The 19,836-nt window shown below is 39.7% G+C and overlaps 1 protein-coding gene and 2 pseudogenes across 1 annotated transcript; all 3 read right to left on the bottom strand.

Annotated features, from left to right (window-relative positions):
- Positions 1–1,188: 1,188 nt before the first annotated feature.
- Positions 1,189–19,593, bottom strand: LOC122708666 (annotated as a pseudogene).
- Positions 8,568–9,482, bottom strand: LOC122708528 (olfactory receptor 6C74-like). The gene is made up of 2 exons (XM_043924759.1): positions 9,417–9,482; positions 8,568–9,236 (listed from the first exon to the last, which is right to left on the bottom strand). Exons 1-2 carry the CDS (start codon positions 9,480–9,482, stop codon positions 8,568–8,570), a joined length of 735 nt encoding a protein of 244 aa, XP_043780694.1.
- Positions 16,836–18,215, bottom strand: LOC122708527 (annotated as a pseudogene).
- Positions 19,594–19,836: the final 243 nt, after the last annotated feature.

Genomic DNA, 19,836 nt, shown 5'->3' with positions numbered 1-19,836 from the left:
TACTTTTGACAATCTAAAACTCTTCCTAATAACATTATGCCTTAAACTACAAGTAATTTTCAAGTCAGGCTAAAGGGAAATACACACTCATATAAGACATAGCAAAAATCAAATGCATGCTATGTACATGCAATGTTAGATGTGACAGGACCTACATCCCTTTAGGGCCAAATACCTTCAGGTTGGAGCCACTTGCTTAATGAACCTTCAAACACCGTAAATTAGTCCAATTTGATCCACTTTTCTTTATTATTAATGTACTCATTTTCTTTTTATGCCTTTCTAATTATGAGTTCAATTTTAGGTTTTGCTACATAAAATCTCAACCACAATTTAGGTTACCAGAGACAACACTGGCATCTCCTACACTCAAGATCACACCAAGCTGAAAATACCTCTTATATGAGAGGAAAGAATTTACTACTGGGATCACCTACCTTTGAGCAATTTGTTGGTTCCAGGACTTGGCAACAGAAATTACAGAAAATAAACTTTACAAATCTTAAAGTTTTATAATTTGTTTATATTTCAAGAAAGAATTAAAGAAAATTTTATTAATAATGTTTGATCCTGCTGGAAGAAGTTACACTGATGAGCACACCTAAATTTTTGGAGTTACACTGAGCTACTTGTACACTAAAACCAATAGATCCAAAGAGGAACTAGTGAGTATAAAACTGACTCATTCACATAAATAGACTACAATAAAGAAACACCATTAAGTTGTACTATAACTTTATATGATTTTCAGAAATAATTTGTAATTGAAGTGTCAAACGTTGAGTGTCAAATGGGAAAGAAGGGTTTCTATCTATTTCTCCTGAGGTATCATGAACTTCAAAAATAAGAATGTATCATGTACAGATATCATAAAATCTGGCAACATTTTTATTATTTGATTAAAGACTTTATATCTTATGATTTATGTATAATGTGCTCCATAAATATTGTTTGAATGCATTTGAGACCAATCGGTAGAAAAATCATGGACGATATCTTCAGCACAATGTAGAGAATAAATGAAACTTTCAAATAGAAGAAAGTATTGAATAACAAAATAAGACAGTACCATCCAGCTGAAAAGTAGCACAAGATAGATCGCCATATGCAGAGCTTCTCAAGAACAGACTTTGCCAATGGTGGGAAACTGAACTAGAGGATCAAGAGGATCCGCTTAGCCTCCAAGCTCTATTTCTGCAACCTCACCCTAGACAGTGTGTCCCTCAGAGCCTGGTGGACCTGCTTGTTCCGTAGAGTATAAATGACAGGGTTCAGCAGCGGGGTCACCACCGTGTTCACAAGGGCAGCCTCCCTGTTGGAGTCCAGCCTGTTCACCTGCTTTGGTTTCAGGTAAATAAACACACAGCTGCCGTACATCAGAGAGAGGACAATGAGGTGAGAGGAGCAGGTGGAGAAAGCTTTCTGTCGCTCCTTGGCTGATGGCACTCGCAGGACTGTGACTACTATGTTGCTGTATGCAATGATGGTTACAATGAGGGATAGTAGAATGACAAATGAAGTAAGGAAGAAGAAATGTATCTCAACAGATCTGGTGTCAGAGCAGGAGAGATGAATTAAGGAGCCAAGGTCACAGAAGAAATGAGAGATGATGTTGGGGCCACAGAATGATAACTGGGAAACTCTGAGCATCAGACCAGCGAAGAAGATGAAGGACAAAACATAGCAGAAAAAATCAGAAGGAAACTAACCCTCAGGTTCATGATGGATGCATAGTGCAGAGGCTTGCAAATGGCCAGGTATCGATCCAACGACATCACAGCCATGAGAAAGAAAATCAGTGCACCAAAAAATAAAAAGAAGAAGGCTTGTGTGAGACAAGCAGAAAAGGCAATTGTTTGCCTTCCTGAAAGGAAGATGGACAGCAGTTTAGGAATAACTGTGGTGATGAAACAGCATTCACAGAAGGAGAAAGCGCTCAGTAAAACTTACATTGGCGTCTGGAGGCAATGGTCAGCCCAGGTGATGATGATTATGACCATGTTTCCCATGATAGAGGCCAGGTATGCCAGCAGATGCACCAGGAAGAGGAGGTTCCCCAAATGCTGGACAGCAGGAAATGCCTCCAGAATGAACTCCTGGACGGTAGACTCATTTTTTATCCCCATAGTTATCTCTGTTTCTCTGACTCTCATCATCCTCTGCTTAACCTGTGGAACAGAAAATACTATCACTGAAAAAAAAAATTTAAATGATGACAAGTCTTAAAAAAAATAAAATAATCACTACTTTCAGCTGTATTTGTGAAGCAGGGATCATTTCATATTTTTAAAATATTTTACTATAACAGATGTTTTACTATTATAACATTATTACATTAACTATACTAATTATTAAATTAAAGGTTCATTTTTTATTTTTGAAAATTATTTTTAATGTGTCACTTAACTCTTCTGGAAAATAACATCTGTGAATAATTGGCTACAAAGTAAACAGGGCAAATAAAAATGATTGTTTCTGGACACATCCGCAACTTAGGTTAACAATGAAGGCTGTCATCCTGCAGAAAATACATCTCATGGGCTCCCAGTCATTTCTATGCTTCATCAGGTGTGACATGCAGTGTAGGAACCCTCCTACACACTGACTCAAGCCCTTTGAAAATGTAAAGTGTGAAAGAGCCGTTTTCTTATTACCATGTTCAAAATTAGTTATTTTCCTAAACCTGTTCAGTCTGAGTTCTTTTTTCAAGACCCCAGAGTGAGCAGTAAAGCTAGTTTATTATAATATTATAATGACACAGTCTGAGGATTAAGAGAAACCACATCTAAAATTAGGAGGGAATGGTTTCATGACTTGGTTAATCAGATGAACACTCATTGAATGGGTGAATCAGACTCCTTCACACTCTACCTACCTAGCAGAATGGTAGTGCTTCATTCTGCTGTTAGTCACAGATTACTCATCAACATTCCTTTTCTGGGAATAAATTTTTACATTGGAGGTATTCAGTGTGGCAGAATTAAACCTGTATTTCATTGCAATCATTAGACGAACATTTGTCTTTATTAAAAAATAATGCCAAACCTAACTAGAAGCTAAGTATATTGATAGAATCACTGGGGAATGGGTCTGGGCATCTGCTGTGAGTCAGTGCTTGAGTGAATAAGAAATCATAATTTAACTGTGTTTTACTCACTTCCTTTTGGCCACAACTATTACTTTAACTGGTAGTCCAGATGGTAAAAAATCCATCCGCCATGCAGGAGACTCGGGTTTGATCTCTGGGTCGGGAAGATCCCCTGGCGAAGGGAATGGCTACCCACTCCAGCATTCTTGCCTAGAGAATTCCATGGACAGAGGAGCCTTGTGGGCTCCAGTCCATGGTGTTGCAAACTGTTGATAAGACTGACTGACTAGCACCTTTTTTCATTACTTTAACTATGCATGATCCACATAAGATACTTAAACATAACCAATCTCTGGTTAAAATACCTGACCTTTTAGATTGCAAGTTAGCCCCATGATCAAGTACTCACCACAAAGCAGCTCACAGGAAACAGTGTGTTTTTGACAATGTGCTTCTTTCTCTTCTTAAAACAAAGCAGGCTAATGTAACATTCTCCTAGGCTAATGGAAAGGGGGAAAAACACTCTTAGTTGAGAAATACCTTTCCTTGACCTAATACAAAATGGATGCCTTATGTTCTACATTAGGAGGAAATTATTAGTTCAGTTCAGTTCAGTTCAGTCGCTCAGTCGTGTCCGACTCTTTGCGACCCCATGAATCGCAGCATGCCAGGCCTCCCTGTCTATCACAAACTCCCAGAGTTTACTCAGACTCATGCCCATTGAGTCGGTGATGCCGTCCAGCCATCTTATCCTCTGTCATCCCCTTCTCCTTCAGACCCCCAATCCCTCCAAGCACCAGGGTCTTTTCCAATGAGTCAACTCTTCTCATGAGGTGGCCAAAGGCTCCATTAAAAAATACATTTCCAAACTCTGGAGGATTAATGAGCATAGTTTTTCCCATGGCAATCTGACTGATAAATTCTGGACCATTAGGATGATACAAGCTGCCCCAATCATCCTCTAGCACTTTCTGATATTACTATTTAGAATACCTGGACATATTTGTTTCCACTCTACAATGCACCATGAAAAACAAACTTTGTTAGTTTTGCATCCATCCCAGAAGAGAATCAAAAAGAAGAGACAACAAAGGTCAATTTCCTTGTTTAATGACCCTGTAATCAGTCACTTCCCAATCAACCTGTCACCCCATATTATAGAGAAGGATCACAGCAGTCATAAGCGAGAACACATTCAAATGCCCTTATGATACAATTATCACAGGCTTATTTAACATCACCAGTGAGGACGCTCAGGGTCAAATGGACACACCTATGGAACTTTCAAATTCATAAGAATTGATTTTTTTTTTAAATGGGATAGAAACTAAAATCACAGTTGAGTCCCAGTGGACATTTAATTACTTCATATTTGGAAATAGGAAATTCCAGCTGACGGGTATCATAATTACCCCTTCCCTGCATGAGTAAAACACTGCTATCATTCTCAATAAGTTACACAGTCCTCTGTGATAGTCCTCAAAGGTACATTTTGCACAACTGCCTGTTGTTTAGTCACCTAGGTGTGCCCAACTCTTCTGTGACCCCATAGACTATAGCCCTCCTCTTTCCATGCGACTTCCCAGGCAAGAATACAAGTGTATTGCCGTTTCTTCTCCAGGTGATCTTCCTGACCCAGGGATTGAGCTTGCATCTCCTGTGTCTCCTGCACTGGCAGGGGGATTCTTTACCACTGTGCCACCTAGGAAGCCTTGAAGTTGTATAGGAAGGTTTCCAACTGTCAAGCAACGTATTCTTTGTAAACCTCTTGCTAATTTCTAGCTTTTGTACATTTTTAATCGAGAATGTGAACTCTGTAGGTCTTCCTTGGTGGCTGAGTGGCAAATAAAACAACCCACCTACAATGCAGGAGAAACAAGTTCGATCTCTGTGTCAGGAAGATCCCCTGGGGAAGGAAATGGCAACCCACAACCCACAATAACCCCGTAGAGGCTACAGTCCAAAGGGTTGCAAGGACTCAGACAAGACTGAGCAATTATGTACACACAAGCACCCATATGTTATCTCTTACGTGGGAACTCAAAAAATGAAACAAACTAGTGAATATTTAAAAAATAAGCCAGACTCACAGATGTAGAAAAAAAATCTTGTGGTTCCCAGTAGGGAGAAGGAAGCAGGAAAGGGCAAGATAGGGTTCAGGAGTAAGAGGTACAAACCACTATGTATAAAGTAAATAGGCTACAATGATAGATTGTACAACACAGAAAAAAACGGCCCATATTTTTGACACTTTTATTTTTTCTACAACAACCAGTGAACTTCCTCAGACACATGTACATTCAACATCTACCCAACTGAATTTTAAGGATTGAATTTCCAAAATTTACAAATAGTTCATACAGCTCAATATCAAAAAAGCAGACCACCCAATCAATAAATTGGCAGTAGATCTAAACATACATTTCTCCAAAGACAAGAGATAGCTAACAAGCACATGAAAAGATACTCAACATTACTTATTAATAGATGAATACAAATCAAATCTGCAATAAAGTGGAACCAGTCAGAATGGCCATCATCAAAAGTCTACAAATCTTTGAGATTGGGTTCCCAAGTGCCTGAGAAGGGAAATAGCTAGATTGCCAGGGTCCAGCCCCGGCAGGATCCAGGGGTACCCTCAAGATGAACGGCATCAGCGAGAGAGAGAAAGAGAGAAAGAAAGAGAGAGAGAGAGTGACCAGACGGGGATGTTTGCAGCAGGGTCTGGCAATGCTTTATTTTTTACCGTAGCTTTTATACCCTAAGTTAGTAAATTTCTAAGGGGAAGATAGTTTAACATTACATCAGCTTGTCCTTCACGAAACCAGGGTGTTTTCTGCATACTTCTTTGTTTATGAGGGTCTTGTACATTATCTTCTGGCTTTGGGACCTATTAACATTTTATGCAAGTCAGGTGAATGTAAACCTATTTTCTGTTTCTGTGGTGATCTTAACAGAAAAGTTACAGTCTCATAGGGCAACAGTACAGCATGTCACAACATAGTAGAAGTATAACCTTGTTAATGTAAAAGTCAATTCTTTGCAGAAGTTGTCAGTTGAATTTATCTAAGAGGTTTACCCCACACAGACTCTGTGACTTCAGTGAGGCAGCCTCTGCCTAGCACTCCTGGCTGACAATTAACAACCACCCCATTGTTACCACACTAGGGCTAAGCTCTTATTTTTCTAGATCTTTAACTATATTAACAATGGTTTCCATAACACAACCTTAGCACATTAAGAGCAAAAACACAGTAAGCAAATGTTAACCCAATAGCCACTTTTAGAATAATTTTTCTTGTGTGTTCTAATAGGGTTTCCTCACTCCCCAAAGGGTTCTATGTCTATTAGGGCCTTTATATGATCAGGTTCTTTATGCTGTTTTATGATTAGGGCATTATAAGCAGTCATGCATATTAGTACCAAGGGCATAGACGCATTTGCTAAACAAACGAAAATACCAGCAAAGGAGTTTAAATTAAAACACTCCTTTCACCCTGGATAATCTCATAAAATACCACCACCTGGGAAACTTATAGATTAAAGTTCCAAATTGATTCTTATTTGGAAAGAGATCGGGAAAGGCCTTCTGCCTGTATCACAGAAATTAGGGAGTAGTCTACTGAAGCAAGCATCAGAAAGACAGATATCATCTTTAAGGTGAGCGCCAGGGGCAGCTTTTCGGAATCCCTGAAAACCTGATCTGCCTTGCCTGTCAGGTTTTCTCCTCATGACCTTCATGGGTGGGATCTCATGAGCTGGCCTTTCAAAATCCCTGAAAACCTGATCTGCCTTGCCTGTCAGGTTTTCTCCCTCATGATCTTGTCATGGGTAGGACTTGTGTGTTGGCTCCCGGCACTAGATAGTTAGACATGAGCAGGGTATCAAAAGGGGCCAAAGAATTGGCCCTAAAAATAAAGAGGGAGGAATGTGGTGAGCCAAGGATGAAAGAGCAGATAAAACCAAGGAGGGTCTTGGAATGCAGGAACAGAAAAACCATCCCTTATTGTCCTTCCCTCCCCATGTTGTAACTATTAATGAAACAGTATAACCTGTCTCCCCTCCTACCCCATAGGGAGAAGGTATTTGCCCTACTCTTCCCCCACCCAGTATACATGCCTCGTCCAATCAGCAAATGACCCGCAAGACCCCTATCCCACTCCTCGCACCCTGGGTATAAAAGTGGGCTAAGGACCCCTGTTCAACGTCGGTTCTCCCTTGAGCTGGCCCACTGTTCTAACTGCGTCTCCCACTTTAATAAACTTTTTTTTCCCTCTCAAAAGAAAATCTATAAATAATACATGCTAGAGAGAGTGTGGAGAAAAGGAATCCTCCTACACTCTTGGTGAGAATGTGAACTGGTAAAGCCACTACAGAGAACAGCAGAGGTTCTTTTAAAAACTAAAGTTGCCATATAATCCAGCATTCCTATCCCTTGGTATATAACTGGAAAAGACAAAAACTCTAATTTGAAAAGATACATGTACCCCAATGCTTGTAGCAGTATTATTTGCAATAGCCAAGACATGGAAGAAAATCTAAGTGTCCATCAATAGATAAATGGATAAAGAAGATACAGTGTATGTGTTTGTGATAAAATATTATTCAGCCATAAAAAGGTTGAAATAGTGCCATTTGTAGCAACGTGGATGGACCTACTTCAAACTAAATGAATTAAGTCAGACAGAGAAAGACAAATCATATGTAATATCACTTGTGTGTCAAAACATAAAAAATGATACAAATGAACTTATTTATAAAACAGAAATAGACTCACAGTCATAGAAAACAGACTTATGAATACATTTAATTTATGGAAAGTGGGGGGATTAGGTAAGGGTTTAGGATTAACAGATTTATACTACTATATATAAAATAGATAAATAACAAGGTCCAACTATATAGTAAAAGTAACTATATTCAGTAACTTCTATAATCAGTCCTGAATATTCATTGGCAGGACTGAGGCTGAAGCTGAAGTTCTAACATTTTGGCCACCTGATGTGAAGAACAGACTCATTGGAAAAGATCCTGATACTGGGAAAGACTGAAAGCGGGAGGAGAAGGGGACGGCAGAGAATGAGATGGTTGGATGGCATCACCGAGTCGCTGGATATGAGTTTGAGCGAGCTCTGGGAGTTGGTGATGGACAGGGAAGCCTGGCTTGCTTCAGTTCACGGTGTCACAAAGAGTCAGACACGACTGAGTGACTGAACTGAACTGAACCTATAATGGAAAAGAATCTGAATATATATATGTCTGAATCGCTTTGCTGTGCACCAGAAACTAACACATTGTGATTCAACCATACTTCACTTAAAACAAAAGTTTTAAAAAATGATCAGAGAAACTAGTCAACATTTTTCCAAATAGACATACAAAAGTAAATAGTACATAAAAAGGCGCTCAAAATCAGAAATGGAAATAATTCAAACATCATTCTGAGAAATGCAAATCAAAACCACAATGAGCTATCACCTCACACTTCCAAGACAGTATGACTTTTTTGTCTTGATGTTTTCACTCTGCACATGGTCTCCCTCAGAGCCTGGTGGACCTGTTTGTTCCATAGAGTATAGACGACAGGGTTCAGTAGGGGGGTCACCTCGTATTCACAAGGGCAGGCAGCCTCCTTGTTGGAGTCCAGCCTGTTCACCTGCTTTGGTTTCAGGTATATATAGACAGAACTGCCGTACATCAGAGAGAGGACAGTGAGGTGAGAGGAGCAGGTGGAGAAAGCTTTCTGTCGCTCTTTGGCTGATGGGAGTCCAATGATTGTGACGCCTATGTGGCTGTATGCAGTGATGGTTATGATGAGGGATGCCAAGAGGACACACAAAGCAAGGACAAAGAGCAATGTCTCAACAGATCTGGTGTCAGAGCAGGAGAGATGGATCAGGGGGCTGAGGTCACAGAAGAAGTGATGTATGACATGGGGGCCACAGAAGGATAACTGGGACACCTTCACCACCAGACCAGCCATAAGAGTGAAGCCCAAAGCAAAGCAGGCTGTGACCAGGAGACAGCAAGTCCTCAGATTCGTGACAGTTGTATAATGAAGGGGCTTGCAAATGGCCAGGTACCAATCCAGAGACCTCACTGCTAGAGGAAGAAACACTCTGTTCCCAGATGTCCATGTTGTTTTCTGCTAAGATTTGTCCAAGAAACGATATGATGATTTCCCAAGGGATCCTAAAATCCCAATTGGAATGTCTCTATCTGTTTGAGGTAAAAGTACAGATTAAAATTTTCTATACGGGATGTGTGCACTGAGGCCAGAGCACTGAGGTTTAAGAATAGAGTATATCATGCAGAAGGGATGGATCACACGCTGGATATTGTCAGGCTTTGGGGAAGACACTGGATGCTGAGGACGGAGGTGAAAAGCCACCATCCTCACTCAATCATTCTTCATGTCTCCACCAACATTATGATTCTTTTCATTGGATATTTGTCTCTGGAGAATATTTTTGTTGCCTTCCTCAATCTCTTTGAAAAAGGGGAAGCACAAATTTCTTCCTCTTCAGGGCAGAAAAGGGAACGCTAGGTGGTTTCTTCAACATACTCACATGGCCAGCCTCTCTCTTTTGAAATGAAATCTGTAAAGTGGATGCCAGACTTCTTCAAAACTCAGGAGAGAAAATTTGAGACGTGACTCCCAGTGAGGAGAAGCTGTTGCCATAGCAACCACCCTTTGGAAGTCTGCTTCTCCTCCTGTGGTATGTCAGCTGGGCTGCTGACACAGGAGTTATCCACTTTTCTTTGGCCTCTAGCTTCCCATTGAAAGCCAGGTGGCTAACCACCAACAGTCTATTTTCTGGTAACACTGGGGCATAGAGTAGCTGTCTGGAGATCTGTCTGAATATCTCCTCACTAATCTTCAAAGTCACGGCAAATTTCATAGAAATTTTCAGGAGCTTTTATGTGTGCCCCACCTTCCCCAGTGGCTCAGTTGGTAAAGAAGTTGCCTGTCAATACGAGAGACCTGGGTCTGATCTCTGGGTCAGGAAGATTCCCTGGAGAAGGAAATGGAAACCCACACCAGTATTCTTAAGGGGAGAATCCCATATACAGAGAAGCCTGGTGGGTTACAGTCCTAAGGGTTGCAAAGAGTCAGACATGACAGAGCAATTAAGCACACATATGTTATCTCTTATGCTGCTGCTAAGTCACTTCAGTCGTGTCCGACTCTGTGCGACCCCATAGATGGCAGCCCATCGGGCTCCCCCGTCCCTGAGATTCTCCAGACAAGAACACTGGAGTGGGTTGCCATTTCCTTCTCCAATGCATGAAAGTGAAAAGTGAAAGTGAAGTCGCTCAGTTGTGTTCGACTCTTAGTGACCCCATGGACTGCAGCCTACCAGGCTCCTCAGTCCATGGGATTTTCCAGGCAAGAGTACTGGAGTGGGGTGTTATCTCTTATATGTGGACTCTAAAAATGAAATAGACTGAATATAGAACAAACAAACAAAAAATGACTCAGGTATAGAAAACAAACTAGTAGTTTCCAGTGGAGAGAGAGAAGTGGGGAGCGGCAAGATAGGGGTTGAGGATAAGAGGTACAAACTACTATATATAAAATAAATAAGCCACAGTGATGCATTGTACAACAAAGAAAATATAGCCAAAATAACTATAAATGAAGTAGAATATTTAAAAATGTGACCCACTAGGACTTCCTTGGTGTTCCAGTGGTTAAGAATCCTCTTGCCAATACAGGGGCACAGGTTAGATCCCTGGATTAGGAGATCTCACATACCTTGGAGAACTAAGCCTGTGTGCTGAAAATACTGATGCCCACATGCCTAGAGCCTCTGCTCCGCAACAAGAGAAGCCACCACAATAAGAAACCCAAACACTACAACGCAGAGTAGCCCCCACCTGCCACACCTAGAGAAAGCCTGCACACAGCAAGGACGACCAGTGTAGCCAAAAGTAAAAATGAATAAATAAAATAAAAAGAAGATTACTCTTTTAAAAATGAAAATCACTATGGTGTACCTCTGAAATTGTGTACTATTGTAATCCAACTCTACTGTAATAAAAATAAATAAAAACTAAAATTTTAAAAATACTTTAAATATTTTAATTCTGAAACCTTGTTTGACCTATTTAATAGCTCTAAAAATTTTACTGTCTATGCCTTAGAATTTTCTATGTACAAAATTATGGCATCTGTGTATAAGATAATCTTTTTCCTCCTTTCCAATCTAAAGGTCTTTTGTCTATTTTTCTTGCCTAATTGTTCTTGTAACAACCTCTAGAACAGTGTTAAATAGAGACATCCTCTTCTTTTTGATTTTAGGGAGGAAGTAGTCAGTCTTTCCTTGTCAAGGATACTATTATTCAGTTATTTTTAATAGATACAGATTATCAGGTTGAGGAATTTCAGTTTTGTATTTAGTTTTCCAAATGTTTTTGTCATGGGAAGTTTCAGTTCAGTTCAGTCTCTCAGTCGTGTCTGACTCTGCAACCCCATGGACTGCAGCACGCCAGGCTTCCCTGTCCATCATGAACTCCTGGAGCTTGCTCAAACTCATGTCCATCGAGTCAGTGATGCCATCCAACTATCTCATCCTCTGTCTTCCCCTTCTCCTCCTGCCTTCAATTTTTCCCAGCATCAGGGTCTTTTCCAAAGAGTCAGCTCTTCACATTAGGTGGCCAAAGTATCAGAGTCTCAGCTTCAACATCAGTCCTTCCAATGAATATTCAGGACTGATTTCCTTTAGGATGGACTGGCTTGATCTCCTTTAAGTCCAAGGGACACTCAAGAGTCCTCTGCAATACCACAGTTCAAAAGTATCAAATCTTCGCTTTGTCAAATGGTTTTTCTGCATCTATTGTGATCATCATGTGTTTGATGTCCTTAGTTTTATTAATATGGTGTATACTATTGATTGATATTTATATGTTAAAGTACCCTCACATTTATGGGATAAACTGCACTTGGTGATTGTGTGTTATCCTTTGTAATGTGTTCCTGATTTAGGTTTGAAAGCATTTTTTTGGGTATTCTTATGTACCTCTCTTCATCACAGAAATCGGTGTCTAGTTTTCTTCTCTTATGATACTTTCATTTAGTCTTGATATCAGGATAATACTGATCACATGGAAAGAGCTGGAAAGTGATCATTTCACTTATATTTTTAGAAGTCTGTGAATAATTGGAGCTAATTCTTCTTTATATATTTCACAGAAATCATTAGTAAAGACATCTGTTCCTGGGCTTTTTTTGTCGGAAGTTTTTGATCACTTATATATTTTTCAATTGTTATTTATCTATTTGTATATTCTATTTCTTCTTGAGTTACTTTGTGCTTTCCCAGAATTTTTTTTCAATTGCTTGATGTCACTGATTCTTATCTCTCTTGGACCTAGGCAAAAAATGAAAAGGTTCCCTTCTTTTCTCCATTAAAATTCTCCTTTAGTACAATGGAAATTGCTGATGTTTAGGGCGTAGTTATCTAAACAAGTTATCCGATGTGGCCAAACTCTGCCCAACCAATTCGTTTTCTGCAAAGCTCATTTTAGTTTATAACGCTACCAGTTGATCAATCACATCTAAGTCACATACTCAACTAGATGTATTTCACAGAATTTGAACTATCTTCTGCTTTTTTTCCTCTCTAAAATAATAAAATGTCATTTTAAACTGATAAATAAAGAAGAAATTTTTTAACTGGAGATGTTTCTATCTTTGTTTCAACTTAAAATTCTATGTTCAGATAATAGCCTCAAAAGATCCCAAAATAACAAATGCCTATATTTTTGTGATCTTGGAGCTTTCTAACACATGAGGAAGCCACAGTTTTATTACTATGAAAGTCTTAGCTAATAGAGTTTATACACAGAAAATATAGATTAAACTTATCATACAGGTGACTTAAAGTTATTGGTGGAACCCCTGAACATATTCATTCTGACCTATTCTGGTCCATATGGGCTGGGTCAAAGCAAACCAGTCTTTGGAAAGGAGACGGTGAGTTCCAACCCAACACAGCACCTTATAATCAGGAGGGAACCCCCAACTCTCAGTTTCTTCTAAGGAGTAAAGGGTCACTTCCTGCAGTTCTTTCCCCTGGGTCAGTAGCGTGTAGTAGGCAAATATACCAGCTCTCAGTTTCTCCCTAGATATAGAAGGAATTTCTTTTTCTTTGGGATGGCTTTGGTCATTGACTCCCGCACAATGTTATCAACCTCTGTTCATAGTTCTTCAAGTACCCTGTCTACCAGATATAATCCCTTGAATCTATTTGTCACCTCCATTGTAAAATCATAAGGAATTTGATTTAGGTCATACCTGAATGGCCAAGTGGTTTTCCCTACTTTCTTCAATTTGATCCTGAATTTTGCAATAAGGAGCTGATGATCTGAGCCACAGTCAGCTACAGATCTTGTTTTTACTGACTGAACAGAGCTTCTCCATCTTCAGCTGCAAAGAATATAATCAATCTGAATATAATATAAAGAATATAATCAACTGGTATGGACCTATGAGAGGCAGAAGAGATTAAGAAGAGGTGGAAAGAATAAACAGCAGAACTATACAAAGCAGATCTTAATGACTGGGATAACCATGATGGTATGGTGAGTCATCTAGAGCCAGACATCCTGGAACGTGAAGTCAAGTGGGCCTTAGGAAGTATTGCTACAAACAAAGCTAGTGGAGGTGATAGACTTCCAGCTGAGCTATTTCAAATCCTAAAAGATGATGCTGTGAACGTGCTGCACTCAATATGCCAGCAAATTTGGAAAACTCAGCAGTGGTCAGATGACTGGAAAAGGTCAGGTTTTAAGAAGGGCAGTGCAAAAGAACATTCAAATTTCCAGACAATTGTGCTCATTTCACATGCAAGTAAGGTTATACTCAAAATCCTTCAAGCTAGGCTTCAGTAGTACAAGAACCGAGAACTTCCAGATGTACAAGCTGGCTTTAGAAAAGGTAGAGGAACCAGAGATCAAATTGCCAACATTTGTTGGATCATAGAGAAAGCAAGGGAATTCCAGAAAAACATCTACTTCTGCTTCTGGACTATGGAAAGCCTTTGACTGTGTGGATCACAACAAACTGTGGAAAATTCTCACAGTGATGGGAATACCAGACCACCTTAGCTGTCTCCAGACAAACCTGTATGCAGGTGAAGAAGCAATAGTTAGAACCAGACATGGAACAATGGACTGGATCAAAATTGGGAAAGGAATATGACAAGACTGTTAATTATCATCCTGTTTATTAAACTTATATGAAGTGTACATCATGCAAAATGTCGGGCTGGATGAATCACAAAATGGAATCAAGATAGCTGGAAGAAATATCAACGACCTCAGATATGCAGATAATACCACTCTAATGGCAGAAAGTGGCACTAAAGAACCTCTTGATGAGGATGAAAGAGAAGAGTGAAAAATCTGGCTCAAAACACAACATTAAAAAAGTTAAGATCATGGCATCTGGTTCCATCACCAGATGGAATAGATGGAAGTGGAAAAAGCACTGGAAAGAAGTGGAAAAAATAGAAGTGGCAAATTAAAGTGGAAAAAATAGAAGTGGTGACAGATTTTATTTTGGGGGGCTCCAAGATGACTGCAGACAGTGACTACAGCAATGAAATTCAAAGATTCTTGCTCCTTGGAAGGAAAGCTTTGACAAACATAGACAGAATATTAAAAAGCAAAGACATCACATTACTGACAAAGGTCCAGATATTCAAAGCTATGGTTTTCCCAGAAATCATGTATGGATGTGATGGTTGGACCATAACGAAGGCTGAGCACTGAAGAATTGATGCTTTCAAATTGTGGTGTTGGAGGAGACTCTCGAAATCCACTTGGACTGCAAGGAGATTCAACCAATCCTAAATGAAATCAACCCAGAATATTCACTGGAAGAACTGATGCTAAAGCTGATGCTCCAATCCTTTGGCCACCTGATGTGATGAGCCAACTCATTGGAAAAGACCCTGATGGTGGAAAAGGTTGAAGGGAAAAGGAGAAGAGGGCAGTGAGGAGGAGATGGTTAGATAGCATCACTGACGCAATGGCCATGAGTTTGAGCAAACTCTGGGAGACAGTGAAGGAAAGGGAAGCCTAGTGTGCTACAGTCCATGAAGATGCAAAGAGTCAGACACAGCTTATCAACTGAACAACTACAAATACAAGGAATTAGACAACATTTCCAGCACCCCAACTTTTCCAGTTGCTACAAGAGGGTTTGGCTTCTATCGGCTGAGATACTAGAGCTTGACAAAACTTAGTCTCTTGAGACACACTAACAGCAAAGAGTGGCTTGTATGAGCATGAGGTTTGGCTCATTTTGGCTGACTGGTGATGTCCATCTCCTGCACTAGCCTGGTTCTGGACTCCAGGCTGTGAAGATTGGCTCTTTTATCTAAGACACAGAAACCAAAATAGAAGACTCTCAGGAATTCCCAAATTTATCAGGTTTAAAATTATTCATTTAATGTCTATTTTAGAAAGGAGAGAGACAAAGGCAGAGATGTCCTTGGAAAACCATAATTCCTAGGATAACTTATAATTAAATCACTCCCAAACATAAAAATCTATCACTGAGTACTATCAACAATGTAAAATTCTTCCTAATAAGATTATGTCTTAAATTATAACCAATTTTCAAATCAAGCTAAAAGGGAAATACACTCATACCAGACATAGTGAAAATCAAATGCACATTATGCACATGCAGTGTTAGATGTGACAGGACCTGTGTCCCATTAGGGCCAATTATCTTCAGGTGGGAGCCACGTCCTCAATGAACCTTCAATCACAGTAAATGAGTCCATCTTGATCCCCTCTTTATTATTGATGTACTAATTTTTCTTTTATATTTTTCTAATCATGAGTTCTAGTTGTTTTTACTACATAAAATGTCAACCAAATTAGGTTAACATGGAGGACACTGGCAGCTCCTACACCTAAGATCACACTAAGGTGAAAATACCTCTTAGATGGGAGGTATGGGCTCACCTACTTTTGAGCAATTTGTTGTTTCCAGGACTTGACAACATCAATTACAGGGGAAAAAAAAACTGTACAAATTTTTAGAGTTTTACATTTTGTTTATAATTCAAGAAAGAATAAAAGAATTTTATTGATAACATTTGATACAGCTGGAAGATGATACTGAAAGAGCCCATACGAAAATCTGGAGTTACATGGAGCTATTTGTATACTAAAACCAATAGACCCAAGGAAGACCTAGTGATAATACCACTGATTCGTTCACATAAGTAGATTCAAATAATGAAACACCATTAAGTTGTACTATGACTTTATATAATTTTCAGGAACAATTTGTTTCTAGAATTTCAAACACTGAATATCAAATGGTGAAGAAGGGTTTCTATTTATTTTTTTCAGAAGTATCATAAAGTTCAAGCATAAAAATGCATTATGGGCAGAAATTATAAAATCTGGCAACATATTTATCATTACATTAATGACTTTGTATATTATGACATATATAATAGTTGGCTCCATAAATATTATTTGAATTTAATTTACTTAAGAGCAATAAGTAAAAAAGTCGAGGACAATAGCTTCAGCAAAATATAGAGAACAAATGAAATTTTCAAATAGAAGGTACTGACCTGCAAAATACGAGAGTACCCATCCAGCTGAAAAGTAGCACAAGATAAACAGCTATACGGAGAGCTTCTCAAAAATAGATTTTGCCAATGGTGGGAAACTGAACTAGAGAAGCAAGCCCATATCCTAAGCCTCCAAAGCTCTATTTCTGCAACCTCATCCCAGACAGTGTGTCCCTCAGAGCCTGGTGGACCTGCTTATTCCTCAGGGTGTAGATGACAGGGTTCAGCAGGGGGGTCACCACCGTGTTCACAAGGGCAGCCTCCCTGTTGGAGTCCAGCCTGTTCACCTGCTTTGGTTTCAGGTAAATAAACACACAGCTGCCGTACATCAGAGAGAGGACAATGAGGTGAGAGGAGCAGGTGGAGAAAGCTTTCTGTCGCTCCTTGGCTGATGGCAGTCGCAGAATTGTGACTACTATGTTGCTGTATGCAATGATGGTTACAATGAGGGACAGCAGAATGACAAACACAGCAGCAAAGAAGAAATACATTTCAACAGATCTGGTGTCAGAGCACGAGAGGTGAATTAAAGAGCCAAGGTCACAGAAGAAATGAGGAAGAGCATGAGGGCCACAGAACAATAACTGGGAAACTTTGAGCACCAGACAAGTGATTAAGATGAAGGACAAAGTATAGCACAAGAAAATCAGAAGGAAACTAACCCTCAGGTTCATGATGGATGCATAGTGCAGAGGCTTGCAAATGGCTAGATATCGATCCAACGACATCACAGCCATGAGAAAGAAAATCACTGCACCAAGAAATAAAAAGAAAAAGGCTTGTGTGAGACAAGCAGAAAACGAAATTGTTTGCCTTCCTGAAAGGAAGATGGACAGCAAAACAGCATTCACAGAAGGAGAAAGCGCTCAGTAAAACTTACATTGGCGTCTGGAGGCGATGGTCAGCCCAGGTGATGATGATTATGACCATGTTTCCCATGATGGAGGCCAGGTATGCCAGCAGATGCACCAGGAAGAGGAGGTTCCCCAAGTGCTGGACGGCAGGAAACGCCTCCAGAATGAACTCCTGGACGGTAGACTCATTTTTTACCTCCATTGTTATCTCTGTTTCTCTGTCATCATTCTCTGCCTAACCTGTGGAATGGAAAATACTATCACTGAAGAATAGAGAATTTAAATGATAGCGACTTTTAAAAAACAAAAATGGAAGCAAAATCGCTATTTTCAGGTATATTTGTGAATGAGGGATCATTTTATATTTTGAAAGTATTTTACAATAAATTACTAACATTTATAATTAAACATTATAATAATAATCATAATACTTATTAAATTGTTAAATAAAAGATTTGCTTCTATTTTGGTAATATTTGTTTCTATTTTTAATATGTCACTTAACTTTTCTGGAAAAGAATATCTGAGAAAAATAGTCCACAAGGTAAGCAATCCAAAAGGTAAACAACACAAAATGAAAATGACTGCAGACACATAACAACTAATGGTTAGCAATGAAGGCTGTCATGCTGCAGAAAATACATCTCATGGACTCACAGTGTTCATTTCTATGATTCAGGTATGACATACAATGTAGGAAGCCTCCAGTGCACTGATTTTAGCCCTTTGGAAATGCAAAGTGTGAAAGAGCAGTTTTCTTATTACCATATTCCTAATCAGTTATTTTCCTGAAGTCTTTTCAGCCTGAGCTCTTTTTTTCAAGACCCCAGTGTGACCAGTAAAGGTAGTATATTATAGTAGCATAACCACACAGTCTGTGGGTTTGAGAGAGACCAGACCTACTGTTGGGAGGGAAATGTTTTCATGACATGGTGTCCTGATTCAATGAGCTCATTTTAATGGGTGATCAGATTCCCTCACAGTCTACCTACCTGGCAGAATGGTAATGTTTCATTCTGCTATTCAATCATTTCATAGATTACTCTTCAACATGCCTCTTTCTGGGAATAGTTTTTTCCATTGGAGGTACTTGGTGTGGCAGATTTAAAACTGTATGTCCATTGCAATCCCTACAGTAACACTCTTCTTTATTTAAGAAAATGCAAAAAGAAAAGAAAAAGAAAATTCCAATGCCTAATTAGAAACTAAGTAATTTGATACAATCTTTGAGGAAGGGGTCTGGGCATCTGCTGCATATTGGTGCTTGAGTGAATAAGAAACTGTAATTTAATTGTATTTTACTTAACTCCTTTTGGTCCAAACTATTACTGGGTGTTCATTGGAAGGACTGATGCTGAAGCTGAAACTCCAATACTTTGGCCACCTCATGCGAAGAGTTGACTCATTGGAAAAGACCCTGATGCTGGGAGGGATTGGGGGCAGGAGGAGAAGGGGACGACAGAGGATGAGATGCCTAGATGGCATCACTGACTCGATGGACATGAGTTTGAGTACTCTCTGGGTGTTGGTGACAGACAGGGAGGCCTGGCGTGCTGCGATTCATGGGATTGCAAAGAATCGGACACGACTGAGCAACTGAACTGAACTGAACTGAACTGACTGATTACTTTTACTGGTGGCTCAGACAATCAACAATCCATCTGCAATGCAGGAGACTTGGGTTTGATCTCTGGGTCGGGAATATCCACTGGAGAAGAGAAGGGCAACCCACTCCAGGATTCTTACCTGGAGAATCTCATGGACAAAGGAGCCTGGTGAGATACAGTCCATGGGGTTGCAGAGTCAGACGCAATTGAGCAACTAACACTTCTTTCCATTACTTTCTAACTATGCATGATCCACAGTAGATACTTAAACAGAACCAGTCTCTGGTTAAATTATCAGACCTGTTAGATTACAAGTTAGCCCCATGATCAAGTACTCACCAGGAAGCAGCTCATAGGAAACAGCGTTTCTTTGACAATGTGCTTCTTTCTCAAAACAAACCAGGATCTTTCTCCTAGGCTAATGGAAAAGGGGGAAAATTCTCTTAGTTGAGATATACCTTTCTTTGACCTAATACAAAATTAATGGAGGCTTTATGTCCTGTGGACTTCCATGGTGGCTCAGAGGTTAAAGCATCTGCCTGCATTGCAGGAGACCTGGGTTCAACCCCTGGGTTGGGAAGATCCCCTGGAGAAGGAAATGGCAACTCACTCCAGTATTCTTGCCTGGAGAATCCCATGGATGGAGGAGCCTGGTGGGCAAAGAGTCAGACAACTGAGCA

The sequence above is a fragment of the Cervus elaphus genome, chromosome 15 (assembly GCF_910594005.1).
Source record: "Cervus elaphus chromosome 15, mCerEla1.1, whole genome shotgun sequence".
Taxonomy (NCBI): domain Eukaryota; kingdom Metazoa; phylum Chordata; class Mammalia; order Artiodactyla; family Cervidae; genus Cervus; species Cervus elaphus.
This window is presented reverse-complemented; position numbering and strand designations above follow the sequence as displayed.